Source organism: Chiloscyllium punctatum, chromosome 6 (assembly GCF_047496795.1).
Source record: "Chiloscyllium punctatum isolate Juve2018m chromosome 6, sChiPun1.3, whole genome shotgun sequence".
NCBI lineage: Eukaryota > Metazoa > Chordata > Chondrichthyes > Orectolobiformes > Hemiscylliidae > Chiloscyllium > Chiloscyllium punctatum.
Genome location: NC_092744.1, coordinates 38,913,947 through 38,937,280, shown reverse-complemented (window position 1 = coordinate 38,937,280; position 23,334 = coordinate 38,913,947). Strand labels below are relative to the sequence as shown.

Sequence of the window (23,334 nt, the reverse complement as noted above, 5' to 3'; positions counted from 1 at the left end):
GTAGATAGCAACACTTTATTGTATGCCATGGTGATGCCTAATTTTGTTTCCATTCAGCAGCCAGTTCCTGCAGTAAGAAAGATAGATGGATAGGATGAAGCAATAAAATGAAATGACAACAGTTGCAAGAGATGTGTCCCTTGCTGGATCTAAAAGGTACATTGGGGCTGTCCAAGCAGTTGCTTTCTAACAGTATCCTTTCTATGAAAGGTCCTTTATCAAGACTGGTTGTTATGTTCCAAGAAAGGTGATGTTTTGTGTGGGAACATTGATTACACATCTTTGCCTGTCTATTCCAGAGTTGACATTCCTCTGGAAGTGATCTAGATTGCTCTATTATTGTCCCTTGGAACCCAAGTTTTCAGTAATACAGGAAGTTTCATCTGTGCTCCATCAGCTGTTCATATCATGTCATCTTGTTATCTGTGAATATAAAATTAACAATCTGAGGGAAAACATAAATTGTAAAACATATATTTCCTAAAGCTCTAAGGGCATCTGGCATTATACTAAACAAAAACCCATTTTCCTTGGCAGTCAAGTGGAAGAACATAGCCGATTGTCAATGATCTTTCAGAGAATACCATATCAAATCTTTTGTGTGTTTATTTCACAGCTGGTTGGGAACTGTGTAGTGTATTCAGTTTTATCGAGGCTATTGGATTGATCAGTTCTGCTGAATGAGACAAAAAGTCTTATTCTACTTCTTGGTATCAGTAAATGTTTTCCCAAGCATAACTGGAGTGATGTATTTGAATTCCCTGGTATTTTTAAAAAATATTAACACCACATAATCATTATTCACACCCACATCTTATCCACGAAAGCTGTTATGTTTATCAGTATTACACTTATTAAAAGTGGTAATTAACTCAGAAGCACTTTAACATGAGAGAATAGGAAAGATGATATATGATATGAATGCAAGTTGCAATGGTGACTTTACCCACTTGGCTATAATTTGACATCATTGTTGATGAGGGATTTCTTCTTCCCACTTTATAATTTATTCTACTTGCAATGTTAAATGATATGTGTTAATGCTTCAATGTGCTTAGCATTCTCAACTCTTGCTATTTTGTTTAAAGGTGAAACACCTCTCAAAGTAAATGGTGCAAATCCCAAGAATTCCTAAACAGAAGCTTATGAATAGGGTCAGAACCCCATGTGGGGTCACAAGCTGATATTCTGGAACTGTGAGCTCTGAAGCAGCAATGATCACCATGGAGACCTGACCAAATTATAACAACTATGCTGTTCTCTAATGGAGCCCCATCTCACTGTGGATCATAACAATTTTCGAGCCTCAAAATGAGCCACAGTGGGAAAACCTTTGGAAGGCATGGTCACAAACTAACCTGAAAAGGTTTAATCACTATCAATTATATTCAACATACAACTTCTGTGATGAAAAGTTTGTGATTTTTAATACATTTAATAAATATTTATATATTTATATAGTATTTTCATAGTTTGGATTTCAAACCATATGGTTAGTTATGTTTGTTAAGGGTCTTTAAAAAATTTAGAGAGTCCTTTCTTAAACATCATGGATAATTCATTATGTGTCACAGAGCAGATAACTGCAAAACCCCTGGAGTATTAATGGAAGATTATTGATTTAGTGGTGTTAATGACAGGGGACAGTTTGGTGGGAGAGTGAACACTGAAAGGTAGTGCTTGGTTTTGGTTTAGAATAATCAATTATTGATTTTAACTTTGAAAAGCCCAGAAGGCTTTTCAGGCAGATTTAAAGGGGATGTGACAATAGTTTCTCTCCTAAAAAGCAGTACAAGACAATTAAGAAGAAAGCACAGCTACTTTGAGGGAAACGTTTAGCTTATGATATACTTCCAGATCAGTATTTATTTGGAAATCTGCAGATCATTAAAAGATTGAGAAATTCCATGTAAGAAAGCTGTCACAACTCACAGAAATGGAGAGAAGCAATTCTATCAAATCTAAAGATTTCATACAAAAGGGTTATATCTGTGGCTTTGAATCACTGTAAAGTGGTGGATTGGAGAATAGCTAAGGTGGAAGTTTTGAGGTATAGCAAGAGGCTGGATAGGCATGGGCTGTTTTCCCTGGAGTGTTGGAGGCTGAGGGGTGACCTTATCGAGGTTTATAAAATCATGAGGGCATCGATAGGATAAATAGACAAGGTCTTTTCACTGGGTTGGAGAGTTCAGAACTAGAGGGCAGAGGTTAAGGGTGAGAAGGGAAATATTTAAAAGGAACCTAAGGGGCAACTTTTTCACATAGAGGGTGGTTCATGTTTGGAAGGAGTTGCTAGGGCAAGTAATGGAGACTGGTACAATTACAACAGTTAAAAAGATATTTGGCTAAGTATATGAATAGGAAGCGTTCAGAGGGATATGGGTCAAGTGGTGGCAAATGGGACTAGGTTAGTTCAGGATATCTGGTCGGCATGGATGAGTTGGACTGAAGGGTCTGTTTCTGTGCAGTACAACTCTGTGACTATGACTTTATGTCTGATATCCAGGGCTCCCTGATTGAACAAAAGTAACAGCCTCAGTCGGGGAACTCATCTTCTATGGTTTCCATCTGGCTGACCTCATTACAGTCACTTTTCATCTTCACTTCGTGCAAGATATAACACAGCCACCTTCAAAATGTGTCCTCACTTAGGAAATGGTGATTTCTTTCTATGCTGCATTGTGCTTTCTTTCATTGTTACTAAATTTCTAATGGCTGAACATATTGCCATCAATATATTTTTCCCTATTGAGTATGGCCAATGTTAATCTGTTCCTAATAAAATTGGAAAAGTACATTTCTCGACATCTGCAATAAAATTAAACAGCCTGCGAACATGAAATTATCTGTTAGAGAACCAGAATCATAGCAGTTTCAGAAATCTACTTTCATTGCTGGGAAACTCCAGTATCCAATTACTGATGGATTGTGAACACATATCATAACTATAACTATGCTCTCTCCATGCTCCATAAATTCAAAATACAAGCAATACTGGTTCAAGGCAGGGACCTTATCCCATTACCATCAGACTGCTGAATCATTTTCTGAGTATGACTTTGATCATTTTTTGCCACATTGATTTTAGATATGTTTAAAATAAATCTACAGTAGAGAAGGGAATTGAAATGAAACTGTGGAGTTTAACTTATTTGATTGTAAATGTAATTATTAAAAGGCATAAACAGTACACAGCTCTCAGTAACTTCCCAAGCAACATTATCAAAATTACAACATTCAAAGTGCAATTAGCTTTTAGAATCCATTATTTTCTACCACAGAAAAAAAAATGCCTGTATCTGCTGAATTGAGTGCACATCCTCAGGAGCATTGTGAAATTTCTAAAATAAGATCTGTGCAAAGTTGTATATAAATATTCATCGTTGTTTTAATTAATGTTGATGAGGCAGCATGGGTAAATAGAGAGCTACAAAGCCAAGGCATCTACATCTACAGCTTAACTTCATTTCGATAAACTGGCTGAGGTGATTCTGCTTGATTTAGTTGATTCCTTCTAATATTGATGATCAGAATGCCAACATCAGTCAGTGAACAGCTGACAGACATTGGGTCCATATCTTCAGGGAACTGACTCTTATGAGTGAAAGTGTTTAGAATTGTTCCATCTTCAGCCACCTGTATTCAAGAAAAACAAATGTAGTCAGCTTGTGAGGTAACAAGCCACAAACATGTTTATTTTAACAAATGATAATTTTATGTAATAATCATTAACATTCATTTTGATGTTTTAAGTTTGTTTAGGATAATGTTGTTTGTCTACATGAGAATAACAGTTTATCACTTTGTTAACAATCACACAACACCAGGTTATAGTCCAAGAGGTTTATTTGGAAGCACTAGCTTTCAAGCACTGCTCCTTTGCTCTGAAAGCTAGTGCTTCCAAATAAACCTGTTGGATTATAACCTGGTGTTGTGTGATTTTTAACTTTGTACACCCCAGTCCAATACTGGCGTCGCCAAATCAAGTTTATCATTTGGCTTAGTGTGAAATTAATATTAAACTGAATTGATTTTGAACCATGGATCAACGAAAGTGTTGCCCCTCAAAGTTGTATCAAGCTTTACTCTCAAGTCTAATTAAATGACATTTTTGTTGTCAAGGTTCATTTTTCTTTGTACAGCTTTGTGATGCACAAATAATAATGTTTAGACTATCAAGTGTAATCAATGGCATATAGATAGATTAAGTGAGTAAGCTAAAATTTGACAGATGGATCAATATGGGAAAATATGAGGTCCATTTTGCTTTTATTTTAATCTTTCTTTTTTATGCCAAATGTGCTGGAGAAACTCAATAGTCTGGCAGCATCTGTGGAAGTAGAAATAAAATTAACGTATTGAATCCAACACAAATGTTCTTTGAAACTGAAGGGACTGGAAAGGAATAGTTTTTAAGCCATTGAGAAATGGAGTGGGGCAGGCACAAGTGGAGCAATTTGAGAGGGTGCCAACAGAAAAAGGCAAATGAAGTCAGGAGGAAGAGGAGGGCAGCACAGTGGCTCAGTGGTTAGCACTTCTGCCTCACAGTGCCTGGGATTCTGGTCCAATTCCAGCCTCAGGCAACTGTCTGTGTAGGTGTTTGCACGTTCTTCCCTTGTCTGCATGGGTTTCTTCCGGGTGCTCCAGTTTCCTCCCACTGTCACAAGATGTGCCATGATAAATTGCCCACAGTATTATGGGATGTGTAGGTTAGGTACATTAGTCAGAGGACATGTACAGTAATAGGGTAGGGGAATGGGTCTGGGTGGGATATCTTTGGAGGGTTAATGTGGACTTGTTGGGCCAAATGACCTGTTTCCATACTGTAGGCATTCAATGATTCTATGAAGTCCCATTGGTAATAGCTACATGGATGAAGAGGCGAAGTTAATGGCAGCAAATAAGTGAGAGTAAAATCATGCAAACAAGACCTGGGAAAGATGTAATCAAATAGTGAACAGAGAACTGGGTGGCACAGTGATTAGCACTGCTGCCTCACAGTGCCAGAGACCCGGGTTCATTTCCCGCCTCAGGGAAATGTGTGGAGTTTGCACATTCTCCCTGTGTCTGCGTGGGTTTCCTCCGGGTGCTCCGGTTTCCTCCCACAGTCCAAACATGTGCAAGTTAGGTGAATTGGCCATGCTAAATTGCCCGTAGTGTTAGGTGAAGGGGTAAATGTAGAGGAATGGGTCTGGATGGGTTGCGCTTCAGCGGGTCAGTGTGGACTTGTTGCGCCGAGGGGCCTGTTTGCACACTGTAAGTAATCTAATCTAATTTGGTGTTGAGTCCTGAAGGCTGTAAAATAGTTTCCATCTATATTCCCTCTACTTCCTTATAACAGATTAGCTGACTCTTCTGTCACTCCAAACAACTCTTCAGCCCCCTTGGCACCTTCCTATACAATGGGATAGATATAACATTTGCCCTATTATCAACACAGGGTCTGAAGCCCCAAATACACCTTCCATGGAAAGCAGCAATGTACTTGTATAACTTCCAATGTAGTCTGTTGTAGTTGCTGGTCACAATACAATATCCTCTCCATTGGTGGGACCAAAAGCAGACTGGCTGACTGCTTTGTGGAACATCTCACTCTGTCCATAAGAATGATTCTGACCTTCAAGTCACTTGCCATTTTAAGATACCAACTTGCATTCATGTTAACGTTTATGTTTTTAGCTGTTACACTTAAGCACCTTACAGCTTTCAGAATTCCGCTTAAAGTTCAACAGCTTCAATCCCTGACCTCTGTCCTCCATTTTGATTACACTTGCTTTTCCTGACCTACCATCAATCCTCATTAGTCCCTTGCCACAATTACCCCCAACCCCTGTGTTGTGTTTGGATAGGTTTTCTTTCAGCAAAATTGACCTGTTTTCTGGTATTGACACCCCCTGTTCATCTGTAGCCTTCCTGTGCCACCAATAGCACAACAGGCACACACTAGCTATTCCACTTGCTCATCCTCTGTGCCTCCCCACCTTTTGTAACAGCATAATAACTATCACTTTTCCAGCCTTCTTCAGTTCTTTAGTCCCAATATATCTCCACAGGGAGATATATTCAGACTAAATTGGGCTTGAAACATTAACTTTGTTTCTCTCCTTATAGATGATGCCAGACCTGTTGAGTTTCTCCAGCACTTTGTTTTTACTTCATTTCTCCAGCATAAGTAGTACTTTGTTTTTGTAGGAAAAGAAAGGACTATTATTTAAATGAAGAGAGAGTGCAGAGAGATCCAGATATCCTTGTAGGTGAATCACAAAAAGTTAGCAGACAAATAGAATACTGATGTTTATTACTTAGGGAATGGAGTAGAAAAGTGTGGAAGCCCTGCCCAACAGCACAGGAAATTGATGAGAGTGCATCCCAAGCACAGTGTACAGATAGGGATTTAACCTGAATTGGAAGCTGTTGAGGGAAGGTTCAATAGGCTGATTCCTGAGGTAAAGAGGTTGCCTTTTCTGGAAAGCAGATTGGCCAATATTTATTGGAATTTAGAAAGACAAAAAATTCTGGAGAGACTCCATCTCACAAGGGAATTTAGAAATAGAAGGAATCCTTTTAAAATAAGGGCCTCCCATTTAAGGGAAAGATAAAGAGAATTTTTCTTTTATTTCAGAGGATCATTATTGCTTTATCTTGTGCTTTAAACTAATGCTGCTACCTTAACCCTGAGATCCTGGCCTGGAGTATCTTGGTCTGTCCCGAAGATTGTTCGCCCTTTATCCCTAAAGTTCTTCAGCTTCTCATATGCTGTGACATTTTATTTACATCTGCACATAGTAGGGAATCATCAACTGCAGCTTTCGAGTCTAAGATCTCTCTAGATGTTCTTTCTAGACTGGTGTTTTCTCTCCATTGTGTCAGATGATCAGTATATCCTCATAGAGTCATAGAGATGTATAGCACAGAAATAAATAGACCCTTTGGTCCAACTCGTCCATGCTGACCAGATATCCCAACCTATTCTAGTCCCATTTGCCAGCACTTGCCAGCACTTGGCCCATATCCCTCTAAATCATTCATGTTCAAAGACCCATCCAGATTCTTTTAAATTTTGGAATTGTACTAGCCTCTACCACTTCTTCTGGCAACCCATTCCATACACATACCACCCTCTGCATGCAAACGTTGCCCCTTGGGTCCCTTTTATATCTTTCCCCTCTCACCTTCAACCTATGCCTTCTAGTTCTGGACTCCTCCACCACAGGGAAGACGCCTTGTCTATTTATCCTATCCATGGCCCTCATGATTTTATAAATCTCTAAGATCACCCCTCAGCCTCCGACGCTCCAGGGAAAACAACCCCAGCCTAGTCAGCCTCTCCCTATAGCTGACATCCTCCAACCCTGACAACATCCTTGTAAGTCTTTTCTGAACCCTTTCACAACATCCTTCTGATAGGAAGAGGACCAGAATTCACACAATATTCCAACAGTGTCCTAACCAATGTCCAATACAGCCGCAACATGACCTCCCAACTCTTGTACTCAATGCTCTGACCAATAAAAGAGCATACCAAATGCCTTCTTCACTATCCTATCTACCTGTGACTCTACTTTCAAGGAACTATGAACCTGCACTCCAAGATCTCTTTGTTCAGTAACATTCCCTTGGACCGTACCATTAAGTGTATAAGTCCTACTAAGATTTGCTTTCCCAAAATGCAGCACCATGCATTTATCTAAATTAAACTCCATCTGCCACTCCTCAGCCCATTGGCCCATCTGATCAAGATCCCAGCACCAATCCTTGTGGCAATCCACTGGTCACAGACCTCCAGTCTGAAAAACAATCATCCATCACCACCCTCTGTCTTCTACCTTTGAGCCAGTTCTGAGTCAAATGGCTAGTTCTCCTTGTATTCCATGAGAACTAACCTTGCTAACCAGACTCCCATGGGGAACCTTGGCAAAAGCCTTACTGAAGTAATCTAGATCATGTCCACCACTCTACCCATCATCAATCTTCTTTGTTAATTCTTCAAAAAACTCAATCAAGTTTGTGAGACATGATTTCCCATGCACAAAAACATGTTGACTATCCCTAATTAGTCCTTGCCTTTCAAAATACGTGTAAATCCTGTCCCCCAGGATTCCCTCCAACAACTTGCCCACCATTGACATCAGGCTCACTGGTCTATAGTTCCCTGGCTTGCATTTACCAGTATTTCTTAAATAATGGTACCAACGTTAGCCAATCTCCAGTCTTCTGGCACCTCACCTGTGACTATCGTTGATATAAATATCCCAGCCATCACTTCCCTAGCTTCCCACGGAGTTCTAGGATACACCTGATCAGGTCTTGGGAATTTATTCACCTTTTATGCATTTCAAGACATCCAGCACTTTCTCCTCTGTAATACAGACATTTTTCAAGATGTCACCATCTATTTTCCCAGATTCTGAATCTTCCATGTACTTATCTACAGTAAACACTGATGCAAAATACTCATTTAGAATCTCCCCCATCTCCTGCAGCTCCAAACAAAGGCTGCCTTGCTGATCTTGGAGGGGCCGTATTCGCTCCCTTGTTGCCCTTTTGTCCTTAAAGTATTTGTAAAAACCCTTTGGATTCTCTTTAACCCTATTTGCCAAAGCTATCTCATGTCCCCATTTTGCCTTCCTGATTATCCTCTGAAGTATACTCCTACTGCCTTTACACTCAGGATTCATTCGATCTCTCCTGTTTATACCTGACAGATGCTTCCTTCTTTTTCTTAATGAAGCCCTCAATTTCTCTAGTCATCCCACATTCCCTATACCTACCAGCCTTTCCTTTCACTTTGACAAGAATATACTGTCTCTGGACTCTCGTTATTTCATTTTGGAAGGCTTCCCATTTTCCAGCCATCTCCTTACCTGTGAACATCTACCCCCAATCTGCTTTTGAAAGTTCTTGCCTAATACCGTCAAAATTAGCCTTCCTCCACTTTAGAACTTCAACTTTAGATCTGTCTATCCTTTTCCATCAGTATTTTAAAGCTAATAGAATTAAGGTCGCTGGCCCCAAAGTGCTCCCCCACTGACACCTCAGTCACTTGCCCTGCCTTATTCCCCAAGAGTAGGTCAAGTTTTGCACCTTCTCTAGTAGGTACATTCACATACTGACAGAAAATTTTCTTGTACACGCTTAACAAATTCCTCTCCATCTAAACCCTTAACACTATGGCAGTCCCAGTCTATGTTTGGAAAGTTAAAATAACCACACTGTATTCTTACAGATAGGTGAGATCTCCTTACAAATTTGTTTCTCAATTTCCCGTTGACTATTAGGGGGTCTGTAATACAATCCCAGTAAGACGACCATCCCTTTCTTATTTCTCAGTTCCACCCAAATAACTTCCCCGAATGTATCTCCGGGAATATCCTCCCTTCAGTACAGTTGTAATGGTCTCCCTTATCAAAAACAACACTCCCCTCCTCTCTTGCCTCCCTTTCTATTCTTCCTATAACATTGGTATCCTTGAACATTAGGCTGCCTGTCCTTTCCATCCCTGAGCCATGTTTCTGTAATTGCTATGATATCCCAGTCTCGTGCTCCTAACCATGCTCTGAGTTCATCTGCTTTCCCTGTTAGCCCTCCTGAGTTGAAATAAATACAGTTTAATTTATAAGTCCTACCTTGTTCTCTACTTTGTCCCTGCCTGCCCTGACTGTTTGACTCACTTCTTTTCTCAACTGTACCAGTCTTAGATTGATCTCTTTCCTCAGTATCTCCCTGGGACGCTTTATGTAAACCTCGTTATGCCATCATTGGTCTTCAGAATTTCCTTCCACAGAGCCCAATGGAAGCAGGTTATTACATTATTTTGAAAGGCCAAGTTCGAGGTTGTAGTCACAAAGGAAATAGAGTTTTTTTTTAGGGGGGGAGGGGAGGGATGAATAGAAAGTGGAGGTGAGGTCTGAATAGCTTTGCAGTGCAAGTTTCAATGGACTGACTGGCTCGCATGTGCTCCTACTGTGGTGAAGTTTCATCAGCTGTGAACATGAACTCATTACAAACACCAATTTCAGGACATCAAAGTTCAAATCATAAGCAATGTACTTTTTACTCTTTCTATCTTTTTTATGAAGTGTCCTTTGTTTCTTGCAATTTATAAGCCCTTCATTTCAGTGCTCCAGTCATAAATAGGCATCTCTCAATTCACTCATTCTAATTTGTAGCATTCAAAAAGTCTTTATGCTACAGATTGTATTGATGCTAATTTTGTTCTTTTATATACCATAACTACAATAAAGTTCTACATTTAGAAGGTATAATGTTTTCTCATATTATGCAAAATAATCAGCTGATTGTGTATGTAAACAAAAAGGATTTTCAACCTTATGGAAGCTGCTATTTTTAAAAGTTTACTTGTAATTTATGCATATCCATATATAACTACACAATCTATAAATACATATAAAAACGTATGACTTGTACAAGTTTAATCAGCATAATATAAAAAGTGTAATCATCTGGACCTTTTCTGCTTTGATGACAACATGGTAATTGATCATTGTAACAATAACTTCTTCCGGATCAAACTGACTGACATCAGCTGTAACTTGATAAATATCCCCAACTGTTCTGACATTGCCAAGACTTCCTGGACGACCAGATACTGGAGCTGTGGCATTTAAAAAAAGAAGTGAAATGCAAAGAGGGAAAGGGAAGGACAAAATACCAAAAATCCTGGAAATACTCAGCAGATCTGGCAACATCTGTGGAGAGAAAAAGAACAGAGTTAACAGAGTGAATGTTCTTGACCTAGTTCACTAACAGATGGAACTCACACCATTAATAATAAAAAAAAGTTGCCCCACAGACCAGTCAAGCATCTGACAAAGTCACAGTCACGGAATCATGAATTTTATAGACAACGTTGCAAACAACATCATCACTATCCCTGGTGTGTCCTGTTCCACCCAAAGACAGACTCACCAAAAAGGAATGGTGCTGTGGTATACAGTCATGCAGGAGATCTCAATGTCTCTCAGCATCAGGTCAATCACAAACAAGAAAACCTGCTGTTGTTTACCACCAAGCATCCTCCCTCAGCAGCTGAATTGGTGCTCCATGTTGAAAACCAGTTAGACAAGGATAGCAAGGACACAGAAAGAACTCTGGGCACAAGAATTCAATGTCTATCACCAAGAATGGCTCAGTAGCACTACTATGTTGACCAATCCTACAGGACATGTATTCCCCACTGAGCCCATGGCAAGTACTGCAGAAACCAACAAGAGGAAAGAACCTACTGTACCTTGCCTTCACCAATCTACCTGTTACTAAAAAAGATTTTGTCAGGTTGACAGGGCTGAGTGTGGCAGTTTAGATTAGATTCCCTACAGTGTGGAAACAGGCCCTTCGGCCCAACCAGTCCATGCCAACCCTCCGAAGAGTAACTTACCCAGACCCACTTCCCTCCAAATGATGCACCTAACACTATGGGACAATTTTCCCATGGCCAATTCACCCTAATCTGCACATCTTTGGACTGTGGGAGGAAACCAGAGCACCCGGAGGAAACACACGCAGACACGGGGAGAATGTGAAAACTCCACACAGACAACTGCCTGAATTTAATAACCCGCTTCCATATTGGTGCCAGATGGTCTGTCCTTGTTACTCCTTTTTAACTTATCTGTTGTGGTTTTAACACAATGGATTAACTCACTAAGCCATTTTAGAAGACCAGCAAGAACCAATCATGTTGCAGTAGGTCTGGAATCACATGTAGGGCAAATTAGGCAAAGATGGTAGACTTCCCTTCTAAACGGCATTCTAACAATCTATGATAGTTTTATGGCATCATTACAGAAGCTAGCTTTCAATGTCAGTTCCATGAGCCACAATGGTGAGTTTGGACAAGTGACCCCAGGAGATGTTTCCAGATCTCTGCATTTCTATTTCAGTGACAGCACCACTAGATCACCATGCCCCGTTAGAAGAATGAAAATATCTTGGGAAGGCTGAACAACCGGAGGAGATTAGAGATTGATAAGGTAGGACCATGCAGGAATGTGAAAAGTCAACATGTTGCTTGACAGGGAGTCAATGCATGTGAGACAACATAGGAGTGCTGTGTGAAAAACTCTAGTGCTCATATCTTATAGCATCCAGATGACTGAATGTACAGCAAAGGAAAGATGGCCCTGAGTTGTCAATGGAATAATCAATCCTTCTGGTTACAAAGGCTACAATGAGAGACTTAACAGCTTATGTTATAATTAAAACTTGTTTTACATTCCTGGAAAATAATTTTGAGTAGTCACTGACATTTTTGGAATCTTATGTAAACTAAACAATTTTACGTACATAAAATCTTCCACCAAATCACAAATTTATACACTCAGAATAGAATTTTCCCCTCTACTGAATAGTGTGAATGATAGTAAGAAAGGTGGGAAAATAATAAAAACAAAAAAAAATTAATTTCTCGACATGGAGAAAAATTTTCCCCTCAATCTTAATAATGGCAATTTTAGAATCTTGCTACTGATCAATGATTATCATATTTCCAAGAATTCACATCGCATTAAAGTATAATTCACTTTATGTATACCCACTTCCAATTCTCATCTCCTTTACTGTAAGACTGGACAGCAGAAATGCCGGAGACATGTAAAATCAGAGCTGGTAGCTGCAGCTCATTTGATATTCGGTGTCATCATCATGCAAAGGATTCTTCACAACTAACTCCCTTCACAACTAACTCCCTGCACGTTCCATTGTCACGATCCTCCTTAATCCTTTGTGAGTGTAAGTCAGCATTGGCAAAACACTGAACTCATCACCAAAGCTTGAAGCAGCTGCTACCAGTGGAGAAAGATTGCCATCTAAGGTCTTCCTGCTAAAGTATAATGAGGGTCCAGTCAGTTGTCAGACTCTCTTGATGCCTCAGCAGGTCTAATTTCCTGCATAACTAGAAAATACCTTTGTTTTTGCAACTGTAAAGAAGCTCTGAAAATACCAAATTTCCAATGTTTTGTTTGTTTTTTTCCTGTCTGCAAAGACTGTCTAGAACTGATTTATAACTTTTTATTCATTAAAAAATTCATCTATGGGCGGGGGGCGGGGGAATCCAAGAGGATCACGTTGCAGAGCTCTGCATCACAGCACAAGCGGGATGAAATTCTAACTGCCCAACCCGGACTATTGAGATAGCCTGGGACTCTGGAAAGGTCGTGGAGTCCCAAGAAACTGTGAAAAATCAACTTACCTGAGCTTTCAACATCCAGAGATACCGAAGAAGGGAGGAGGAGCATCCAAGGCCGGGCCTGCAGCCCAGCCTGCAGGATCCTTGGATTCAATTACCTACCAGGCCCTGGTGAAGGAGCTCACAAAATCTCGTGAGATGTTGGGTAAGCAGATAGAGAACATAGAACATTACAGCACAGTACAGGCCCTTCGGCCCTCGATGTTGCACCGACCTGTCATACCAATCTGAAGCTCATCTAACCTACACTATTCCATGTACGTCCATATGCTTGTCCAATGATGACTTAAATGTACTTAAAGTTGGCGAATCTACTACCGTTGCAGGCAAAGCATTCTATACCCTTACTACTCTCTAAGTAAAGAGACTACCTCTGACATCTGTCCTATATCTATCACCCCTCAATTTAAAGCTATGTCCCCTCGTACTCGCCATCACCATACTTGGAAAAAGGCTCTCCCTGTCCACCCTATCTAACCCTCTGATTATCTTATATGTCTCTATTAAGTCACCTCTCAACCTTCTTCTCTCTAACGAAAACAGCCTCAAGTCCCTCAGCCTTTCCTCGTAAGACCTTCCCTCCATACCAGGCAACATCCTAGTAAATCTCCTCTGCACCCTTTCCAAAGCTTCCACATCCTTCTTATAATGCGGTGACCAAAACTGTACACACTACCCCACATGCGGCTGCTCCAGAGTTTTGTACAGCTGTAGCATAACCTCATGGTTCTGGAACTCGATCCCTCTATTAATAAAAGCTAAAATACTGTACGCCTTCTTAATAGCCCTGTCAACCTGGGTGGCAACTTTCAAGGATCTGTGTACCTGGACACCAAGATCTCTCTGCTATCAATGTCTCCCTGTAACCTACAACATCCTTCGTCACTACCCACAACTCCACCGACCTTAGTGTCGTCTGCAAACTTACTAACCCACCCTTCTACGCCCTCATCCAGTTCGTTTATAAAAATGACGAACAGCAGTGGAGCCAACACCGACCCTTTCAGTACACCACTGGTAACTGGACTCCAGGATGAACATTTCCCATCAACCACCACCTCTGTCTTCTTTCAGCAAGCCAATTACTGATCCAAACTGCTATATCTCCCACAATCCCATTCTTCCGCAATTTGTACAATAGCCTACTGTGGTGAACCTTATCAGACGCCTTGCTGAAATCCATATATACCACATCAACTGGTTTACTCTCATCTACCTGTTTGGTCACCTTCTCAAAGAACTCAATAATGTTTGTGAGGCACGACCTACCCTTCACAAAACCGTGCTGACTGTCCCTAATGAAATTATTCTTTTCTAGGTGATTATAAATCCTGTCTCTTATAACCTTTTCCAACACTTTACCAACAACTGAAGTAAGGCTCACTGGTCTATAATTACCTGGAGTGTCTCTATTCCCCTTCACGCACAGGGGAACCACATTTGCTATCCTCCAGTCTTCTGGCACTATTCCTGTAGTCAATGACGATTTAAAGATCAATGCCAAAGGCTTGGCAACCTCCTCCCTGGCTTCCCAGAGGATCCTAGGATAAATCCCATCCAGCCCAGGGGACTTACCTATTTTCACACTCTGCAAGATTTCTAATACCTCTTCCTTGTGAACCTCAATCACACCTAGTCTAATAGCCTGTATCTCAGTATTCTCTTCGACAACATTGTCGTTTTCTAGAGTGAATACTGTCAAAAAATATTCATTAAGTGCTTCCCCTATCTCCTCTGACTCCACACACAACTTCCCACTACTATCCTTGATTGGCCCTCGTCTTACTCTCGACATTCTTTTATTCCTTAAATACCTATAGAAAGCCTTAGGGTTTACCCTGATCTTATCTGCCAACAACTTCTCATGTTTCTTCCTGGCTCTTCTGAGCTCTATCTTTAGGTCTTTCCTGGCTACCTTGTATCCCTCAAGCACCCTAACTGAGCCTTCACATCTCATCCTAACATAAGCCTTCTTCTTCCTCTTGACCAGAGATTCCACTTCATTCGTAAACCACAGCTCCCGTGCTCTACAGCTTCCTCCCTGCCTGATAGGTACATACTTATCTAGGACACACAGGAGCTTTTCCTTGAATAAGCTCCACATTTTTAATGTGCCAATCCCCTGCAATTTCCTTCCCCGTCCTATGCTTCCTAAATCTTGCCTAATCACATTGCCTTTCCCCCAGCTGTAACTCTTGCCCAGTGGTATACACCTATCCCTTTCTATCACTAAAGTAAACATAACAGAATTGTGATCGCTATCACCAAAGTGCTCACCTACTTCCAAGTCTAACACCTGGCCGGGCTCATTACCCAGTACTAAATCTAATATGGCTTCGCCCCTTGTTGGCCTGTCTACATACTGTGTCAGGAAGCCCTCCTGCACACACTGGACAAAATCTGGCCCATGTACAGTACTTGTACTATAGTGTTCCCAGTCAATATTTGGAAAGGTGAAGTCCCCCATGACAACTACCCTGTCTCTCTCACTCCTATTGAGAATCATCTTTGCTATCGTTTCCTCTACATCTCTAGAATTATTCGGACGCCTATAGAAAACCCCCAATAGGGTGACCTCTCCTTTCCTGTTTCTAACCTTAGCCCATACTACCTCAGTTGACGAGTCCCCAAACATCCTTTCTGCAACTGTAATACTGTCCTTGACCAACAATGCCCCACACACACACACACACACACACACACACCCCACTTTTACTATCTTCTCTGTTCTTACTGAAACATCTAAATCCTGGAACCTGCAACAACCATTCCTGTCCCTGCTCTATCCAGGTCTCCAAAATGGCCACAACATCAAAGTCCCAGGTACTAATCCATGCTGCAAGTTCACCCACCTTATTCTGGATGCTCCTGGCTTTGAAGTAGACACACTTCAAACCAACTTCTTGCTTGCCGGTGCCATCTTGCACCCCTGAAACTTGATTTTGGACCTCCCTACTCTCCTCGAACTACAATTTTGTTTCCCATCCCCCTGCTAGATTCATTTAAACCCACCCCAATAACCTTAGCGAATTTCACCCCCAGGATATTGGTACCCCTCTGGCTCACATGAGAACCATCCTGCTTGTAGAGGTCCCACCTACCCCAGAAAGAGCTCCAATTATCTAAGAATCCAAAACCCTCCCTCGTGCACAATCCCTGCAGCCATGTGTTCAACTCCTCTCTCTCCCTATTCCTTGCCTCACTAGCACGTGGCACGGGCAACAAACCAGAGACAACAACTCTGTTCATCCTAGCTCTAAGCTTCCATCCTAGCTCCCTGAATTTCGGCCTTAAATCCCCATCTCTCTTTCTACCTATGTCATTGGTGCCTTGGGGCTGCTTCCCCTCCCCCTTAAGGATCCCAAAAACACAATCAGAGACATCACGAACCCTGGCACCTGGGAGGCAACACACCAACCGTGAGTCTCTCTTGTCCCCACAGAACCTCCTATCTGTCCCCCTAACTGTGGAGTCCCCAATAACTATTGCTCTGCTTCCCTTCCACCCTCCCTCTGAGCAGCAGGGACAGACTCTGTGCCAGACCCCTGTACCCCACTGCTTTCCCCTGGTAAGTCGTCCCCCCCAACAGTATCCAAAACGGTATACTTATTGTTGAGGGGAATGGCTACAGAGGATCTCTGCACTGCCTGCCAGTTCCCTTTCTGTCCCCTGACTGGAACCCATCTGCCCTTTTCTTGTACTTTCGGAGTGACTACCTCTCTGTAACCCCTCTTAATAACTCCCTCTGCCTCCCGAATAATCCAAAGTTCATCCAGCTCCAGCTCCAGTTCCCTAACGCGGTTTCCGAGGAGCTGGAGTTGGGTGCACTTCCCGCAGATGTAGTCAGCAGGGACACTAGTGGTGACCCTCACCTCCCACATTCTGCAGGAGGAACATTCAACTGCCCTCACCTCCATTCCCACTATTCCCAAAGAGACTGTTGAAAAAATAAGGAATAAAAAATAAACTCGTTACCTTACCAATCTGGCGCACAGAACCTTTTTTTTGGTTAGAGGAGGAGGAAGGGTGGGAGACACTACCCGAGTAGTGTTTCAGGTAACGCAACCACACAAATATATGACTTCCCAGAAGTCCTTCTCTCCTTCCTTGCACCTCTCAGCAAATGGAGGCCTTACTCCCGAGGTAAGTCCCTTTTAATGCGGGAAAACTCACCCTTCCTGGCAGCCCTCGGTACCCCAAGAAGCTGGCCCCAATCTCTATCATGCTGCGGAAGCAAGAACAGTAGTTGGGAGACCTGGAAAAGAGGACTGATGAGGTTGAACACAGAGTCACAGTGGTGGAAGCTGATACCGGTTCCTCCAAGGATAGGATCTGAGCCCTGGAGATGCAGGTCCATAATTTGCATGACCAAGTGGATGATCTTGAGAACAGGGGTGAGAGAAAATCTATTCGGATCGTTGGTCTGTTGGAGGGTAAGGAAGGTGAGCGGCCGGCGGAATTTAATGGGGACTGGTTGCAGAAATTCCTTAACTTGGAGGCTGGAATGAGAGGCTTAAAGATCAAGAAGGCTCACTAGGTCGCGATGCGGAGGTCAGATCTGGGTCAATGTCCTCATCCTCTCCTGGTGCGGTTTCATCATTATAGAGACAAGGAGAGAATCGTGGAAACTTCCAGAATCCAGGGGAAGGATCCAAAGGCCCAAATTTACAAGGGTTCTAAGATCATGTTCTTCCAGGACTTCTCAGCAGCGGTGATCTAGAAAAGAAAATCCTATGGCGGTGTCAAGAGAAGTCTGAGGGAACTTGCGATCCGGTACTCTCTCAGATATCCAGCGGTGCTTCAGATCACCTTAGAAGGATCTGTACAACTCTTTGATACATCAGAGAAGGCAAGAGACTTTGTAGACAAATTAACCTAATCTGAACAATTTGGTATGTACAAATAATAGTGTTGTTTGGGTATGTCTTTTTTTTCTTTGAAAAACAGGAAGTCCGGTTGGGGCTGTATTTTCCTTTTATTATTGGTAATAATCTGGCTTAAACTATGTCTGGTGGTGGTTGAGATGTTTACTTACAATTTCTAAGTTAAGTTATGCCAAGGATGGGTGGGGTATTTATCCCTTTCTTCTGTAAAAATTTTCTTTACTCACCTTGGTGTTCCATGGTGTATTTTCTTTCTTTTCTGCTTGTGTTTGCAGTGCGGCTCTAGCCAGGAGGAGGGAAAATGGTTGGGATGGCTAGGTGCCTCGTTACTGGTTCAGGTATTTAAATGCCCGGCTGTAGTCTTGGCAGCAGAATAGGAAATTGGGTTTTGAGATGGGTAGTTGCCCCCTTTGGGTAGGGGGTGAGTTCCCCCATTCAGCGCTGTTGGCTTTGTTGGATTGTTTTTGGTTTTTGTTGTATATAATCTTTGATAGCTTTGTAGGTTTGTTAAATATAATGGTTTCAGTTTGTTACAGGAGACACACTTGGATAATAGGGAGCATTTGAAACTACAGCAGAACGGCTTTGATCGGGTTTACTTTTCATCTTTGAATACCAGAAGTGGGGGAGTGACTTTATAGGTTAGGAGGAATCTCCCATTTAAGTTACTAGAGTGTGTTAAAGACACACACGGGAGGTTTGTAATTCTTAAAGCCCTGACAAACAGGGAAGAATATGATGTTTTAAATGGTTATTGTCTTCCAGCCCATCCCTCAAATTTTTGGTAGATGCGCTCTCTAAACTGATCAGTCTCCAGTCCCTGCCTATCATCATAGGGGGAATCTTTAACTGTCTCATGGATCCCACAGCAGACATGTTGCCCAAAGGCCCCCTAATACTCTCTGTACAAACTAAACAATTAATGGATCTGTGTGTGGACTGTGGATATCTGGAGGTGTCTCCACCCTACAGGCAGGGATTTTAAGTTTTTTACCGATCCATACAGATGTCACACCAGGATTGATTTGTTTTCTGACTCCCGTGTCAACCCTGGACTTGGTAGCATCTTGTATGATTGGCAATATTACTATCTCCGATCATGCTCCAGTGTATCTGTTGGTTAAGATTAAGGATGTTACAGTTGGTTTGAGGTACAGGTAGAAGAGCCTTTATCCAAACATCCAAAAACCAAAAAGCTCTGAAATCCGGAGGTTGTTTTGTGAAGTTTTTTCTCATTAACAAGGTTGTTTGGTGTGCAAACAGTTAACCCAAGTCGACACCCACTCGATGCGTGTCATTCAGATGTGATGTGAGGGGGTGTGGCCAAGCACCAACTGTCCTGCTCTAACTTAGAAGTCTGCTCCTCCACAAAGATTTTTTAAAATTTCACCATTAAACTGTCACTTATTCTGAAAACCAAAAAATTACATATTACAAAAATCAGCTAGTCCTGAGCATTTCGGATAAAGGATCATCTAACTGTACTGGCAAATGGATCCCTTTATCCTCAAGGAGAGTATGTTTGTGGAGTACTTCTCTTGGGAATTTTGGGCGTTCCTAGACATTAACTCAGGCTCAGTTAGTAGCCCATCCATCCTCTGGGAAACTGCCAAAGCCTATGCCAGGGAGTTAGTTATTTCCTACTCTGCCAGTAGGAAGCGACAGAAGGGTGAACAGCAACGTGACCTCGAAGTACAATTGAAGGACACCGAGAAGGCTTACTTTGACAGACCCTCCTTGGCCAAGCCACAGAGGATTATGGCGTTGTGGTCTGCATTGAATTCTGTGCTCACGGAGATAGCAAAAAAAGCGCTTACTTTTGCAAAGCAAATATTATTTGAGCATGGTGACAGGCAATGCAAATACTTAGCATGTCTCACCTGGTAATGCCCCTCAAGCCATTACGGCAAATAGGGAAAGGGCTGGGAACCTAACATGTGACTCCAAGAAGATTAATGTGGAATTCCAGAGATTTTACTCTAAGTTATACCAGTCTGAAGGTTATGAGGAGGGGCGGGCCAAAGTGGAGTTTTTTTTTAAAGGATCTGGATCTCCCTGGCGTGACCCCGGAACAAGAGTCTTTTCTCAATACCCCCTTATCAGAGCAAGAGGTGGAGGAGACTGTGCAGCAGCTTCAGAATGGAAAGGCGCCCGGTCATAGAGTCATAGAGTCATAGAGATGTACAGCATGGAAACAGACCCTTCGGTCCAACCCGTCCATGCCAACCAGATATCCCAACCCAATTTAGTCCCACCTGCCAGCACCCAGCCCATATCCCTCCAAACCCTTCCTATTCATATACCCATCCAAATGCCTCTTAAATGTTGCAATTGTACCAGCCTCCACCACATCCTCTGGCAGCTCATTTCATACATGTACCACCCTCTGCATGAAAAAGCTGCCCCTTAGGTCACTTTTATATCTTTCCCCTCTCATCCTAAACCTATGCCCTCTAGTTCTGGACTCCCCAAGCCTGATGGACTTCCCAGCAAATTCTATACGAAATTTATAAACATATGATGCTTAACATGTTTAATGACTATACAACCATGATTGTCTCCCAGCATCTCTGTGAGAGGCCAATATTTCACTTATGCTGAAAAAAGAGAAGGTCCTGGAGGATTGTGCTTTGTACAGGCTCATTTCACACATAAATGTGGACTTTAAAATCCTCTTGAAGACTCTTGCATTAAAGCTGAAGGCTGTGTTACCTTCTATTGTTAAAGAGAACCAGAAAAGCTTCATAAAGGGCCGCAGATCCTCCAATAATATTAGAAGCTGCTTCATGTAATTCAAGCATTACAACAACAGTCAATACAGAGATTGGTGATTTCTCTACATGCAGAGAAGGCATTTGACCAAGTTGAGTGGCCGTACCTTTTCTATACTCTGGAGCAGTTTGGCTTGGGTAAAGTTTTTATAACATGGGTAAAGGTTCTCTACAGTGACCCTCTCACTGCAGTCATCGCCAATGGGTATGATCCAGCAATTTTAACATTTTTTAGGGGCAGTCGGCAGGGCTATCCCCTTTCACCATTGCATTTTACATTGGTGATTGAACCATTGGCAGAGGCCAATTGTAGGGATCCTAATATATCAGCTCCAGAAGTGGGGTCAAAATTATATAAGATTTCGTTGTTTGTGGACGATGTCCTAACTTTTTTGTCAAATCCAGCAGTTTTGGTGCCTCGTCTGATACAATGCATCAGTGCATTTGGCGCCTTTTCAGGGTACAAGATTAATCTTGCAAAATCAGACGCTATGCCTGTGGGTGGTCTTACATCACCACAAGAAATGACATCACCAACCCAAAGAAACCCAAACATATAAATAGAAAGCAGGAATTATCAGCAGTGCTTTGCTCGGAGGCCCATTGAAGATGTTACCTTGTATGGTGAGGGCAAATCTCGATTCCCATTTAAACGGTCACAGGTGAGTTTTGTGTATTTGGGCATATTCATTACTCCAGTCCCCAATCGGCTGTTCAAAGCTACTTCTGTTCAATTTTTTGATAAAATCAAACAAGACCTTCAAAGATGGGAGGCACATCCAGTCTCATGGTTAGGTTGGGTAGCATTTATTCAGGAGAATATTCTCCCCTGTTTGTTATACCCTATACGAATGCTCCCCCTGATTTTTGATAAGCAAATGTTCAAGAGACTGAACGGCTGGTTCAGCTCTTTTATTTGGCATCATAAGCAGCCACTTATTAAATTAGCTGAACTGCAATTGCCTCACAGACTTTGGGGGGGGGGGAGTGGTTCTTCCAGATGTTAAAAGCTACAGAGTAAGCTTGCTTTTATCCTACATGAGTGATTGGGCCTGTGGGAACCCTCTTTCAATATGGTTAGATATTGAAACCTCCCAGGCAAGGTGCCCCCTTACTAGCTTGCTGTTTTTGGACAATTTGGGAATATTGTCATAAACCAATGGTTATCAATACTGTTAAAGCATGGAGGGCAATTCAGCAGAGGGAAAACAATATTGGCAAACCATCTTCTCTTACACCTATAGTGGGTGTGCTGGGTTTTCAACTATTGATGATAGATTCAGGATTTAAACATTGAGCAGCTTGGGGTGTGTCTTGCATGGGCAATTTATTTAAGGGAGACACATTGATGTTCTTTGGCCAGTTAGCATGGAAATACGAGCTATCTAATAGGGACCTCTTTCGTTTTTTTCAAGTTAAGGATTTTATTCAAATAAAGACTACTCGTTTGACTGATCCCTACAAATCCAACATAGAGAGGGAGGTGCTCAGTGCTAAGAGTACACTTTCTGTGTGTAGGCTTGCTCGCTGAGCTGGAAGGTTCATTTCCAGACGTTTCATCGCCATACTAGGTAACATCTTCAATAGGCCTCCGAGCAAAGCACTGCTGATAATTCCTGCTTTCTATTTATATGTTTGGGTTTCTTTGGGTTAGTGATGTCATTTCTTGTGGTGATGTCATTTCCTGTTCTTTTTCTCAGGGGGGTGGTAGATGGGGTCTAACTCGATATTTTTGTTGATAGAGTTCCGAGTTGGAATGCTGTGCTTCTAGGAATTCTCGTGCATGTCTCTGCTTGGCTTGTCCTAGGATGGATGTGTTGTCCAAGTCGAAATAGTGTCCTTCCTTATTGGTATGTAAGGATACTAGTGAGAGAGGGTCATGTCGTTTTGTGGCTATTTGATGTTCATGTATCCTGTGACTAGTTTTCTGCCTGCTTGTTCAATGTAGTATTTGATACAGTTCTTGCATGGTATTTTGTAAATGACATTAGTTTTACTCATTGTCTGTATAAGGTCTTTCAAGTTCATTAGCTGAAGTTTTAGTGTGTTGGTGGGTTTGTGAGTTACCATGATGCCAAGAGGTCTGAGTAGTTTAGCAGTCATTTCCGAGATGTTTTTGATGTAGGGGAGAGTGGCTAGGGTTTCTGGATGTGTTTTGTCTGTTTGTTTGGGTTTGTTGCTGAGAAATTGGCAGACTGTGTTCATTGGTACCCTTTCTTTTTGAATACACTGTATAGATGACTTTCCTCTGCTCTGCATAGTTCCTCTGTGCTGCAGTGTGTGTAGGTTCTTGAAATAATGCCCTAATGCAGCTTCATTTGTGGGTGTTGGGATGATTGCTTCTGTAGTTCAATATTTGTTCTGTGTGTGTTGTTTTCCTTTAGACACTGGTTTGAAGTTGGCTGTTCAGTCTACTGTGACATCTAGGAATGGCAGTTTGTTGTTGTTTTCCTCCTCTTTAGTGAACTTTACG

At 41.9% G+C, this 23,334-nt stretch overlaps 1 protein-coding gene across 1 annotated transcript in view; it reads right to left on the bottom strand.

Moving 5' to 3' along the window:
- Window positions 1-956: 956 nt before the first annotated feature.
- LOC140478892 (heat shock protein beta-7-like) overlaps window positions 957-23,334 on the bottom strand; it is a 33,160-nt gene continuing 10,782 nt past the window's right edge. The window contains exons 2-3 of the mRNA XM_072572490.1: window positions 10,470-10,615; window positions 957-3,636 (exon numbers count right to left, since the gene is read on the bottom strand). Coding sequence (XP_072428591.1) covers window positions 3,451-3,636; window positions 10,470-10,615 — 332 coding nt within the window. The 3' untranslated portion in view covers window positions 957-3,450. The remainder of the gene's footprint in view (window positions 3,637-10,469; window positions 10,616-23,334) is intronic.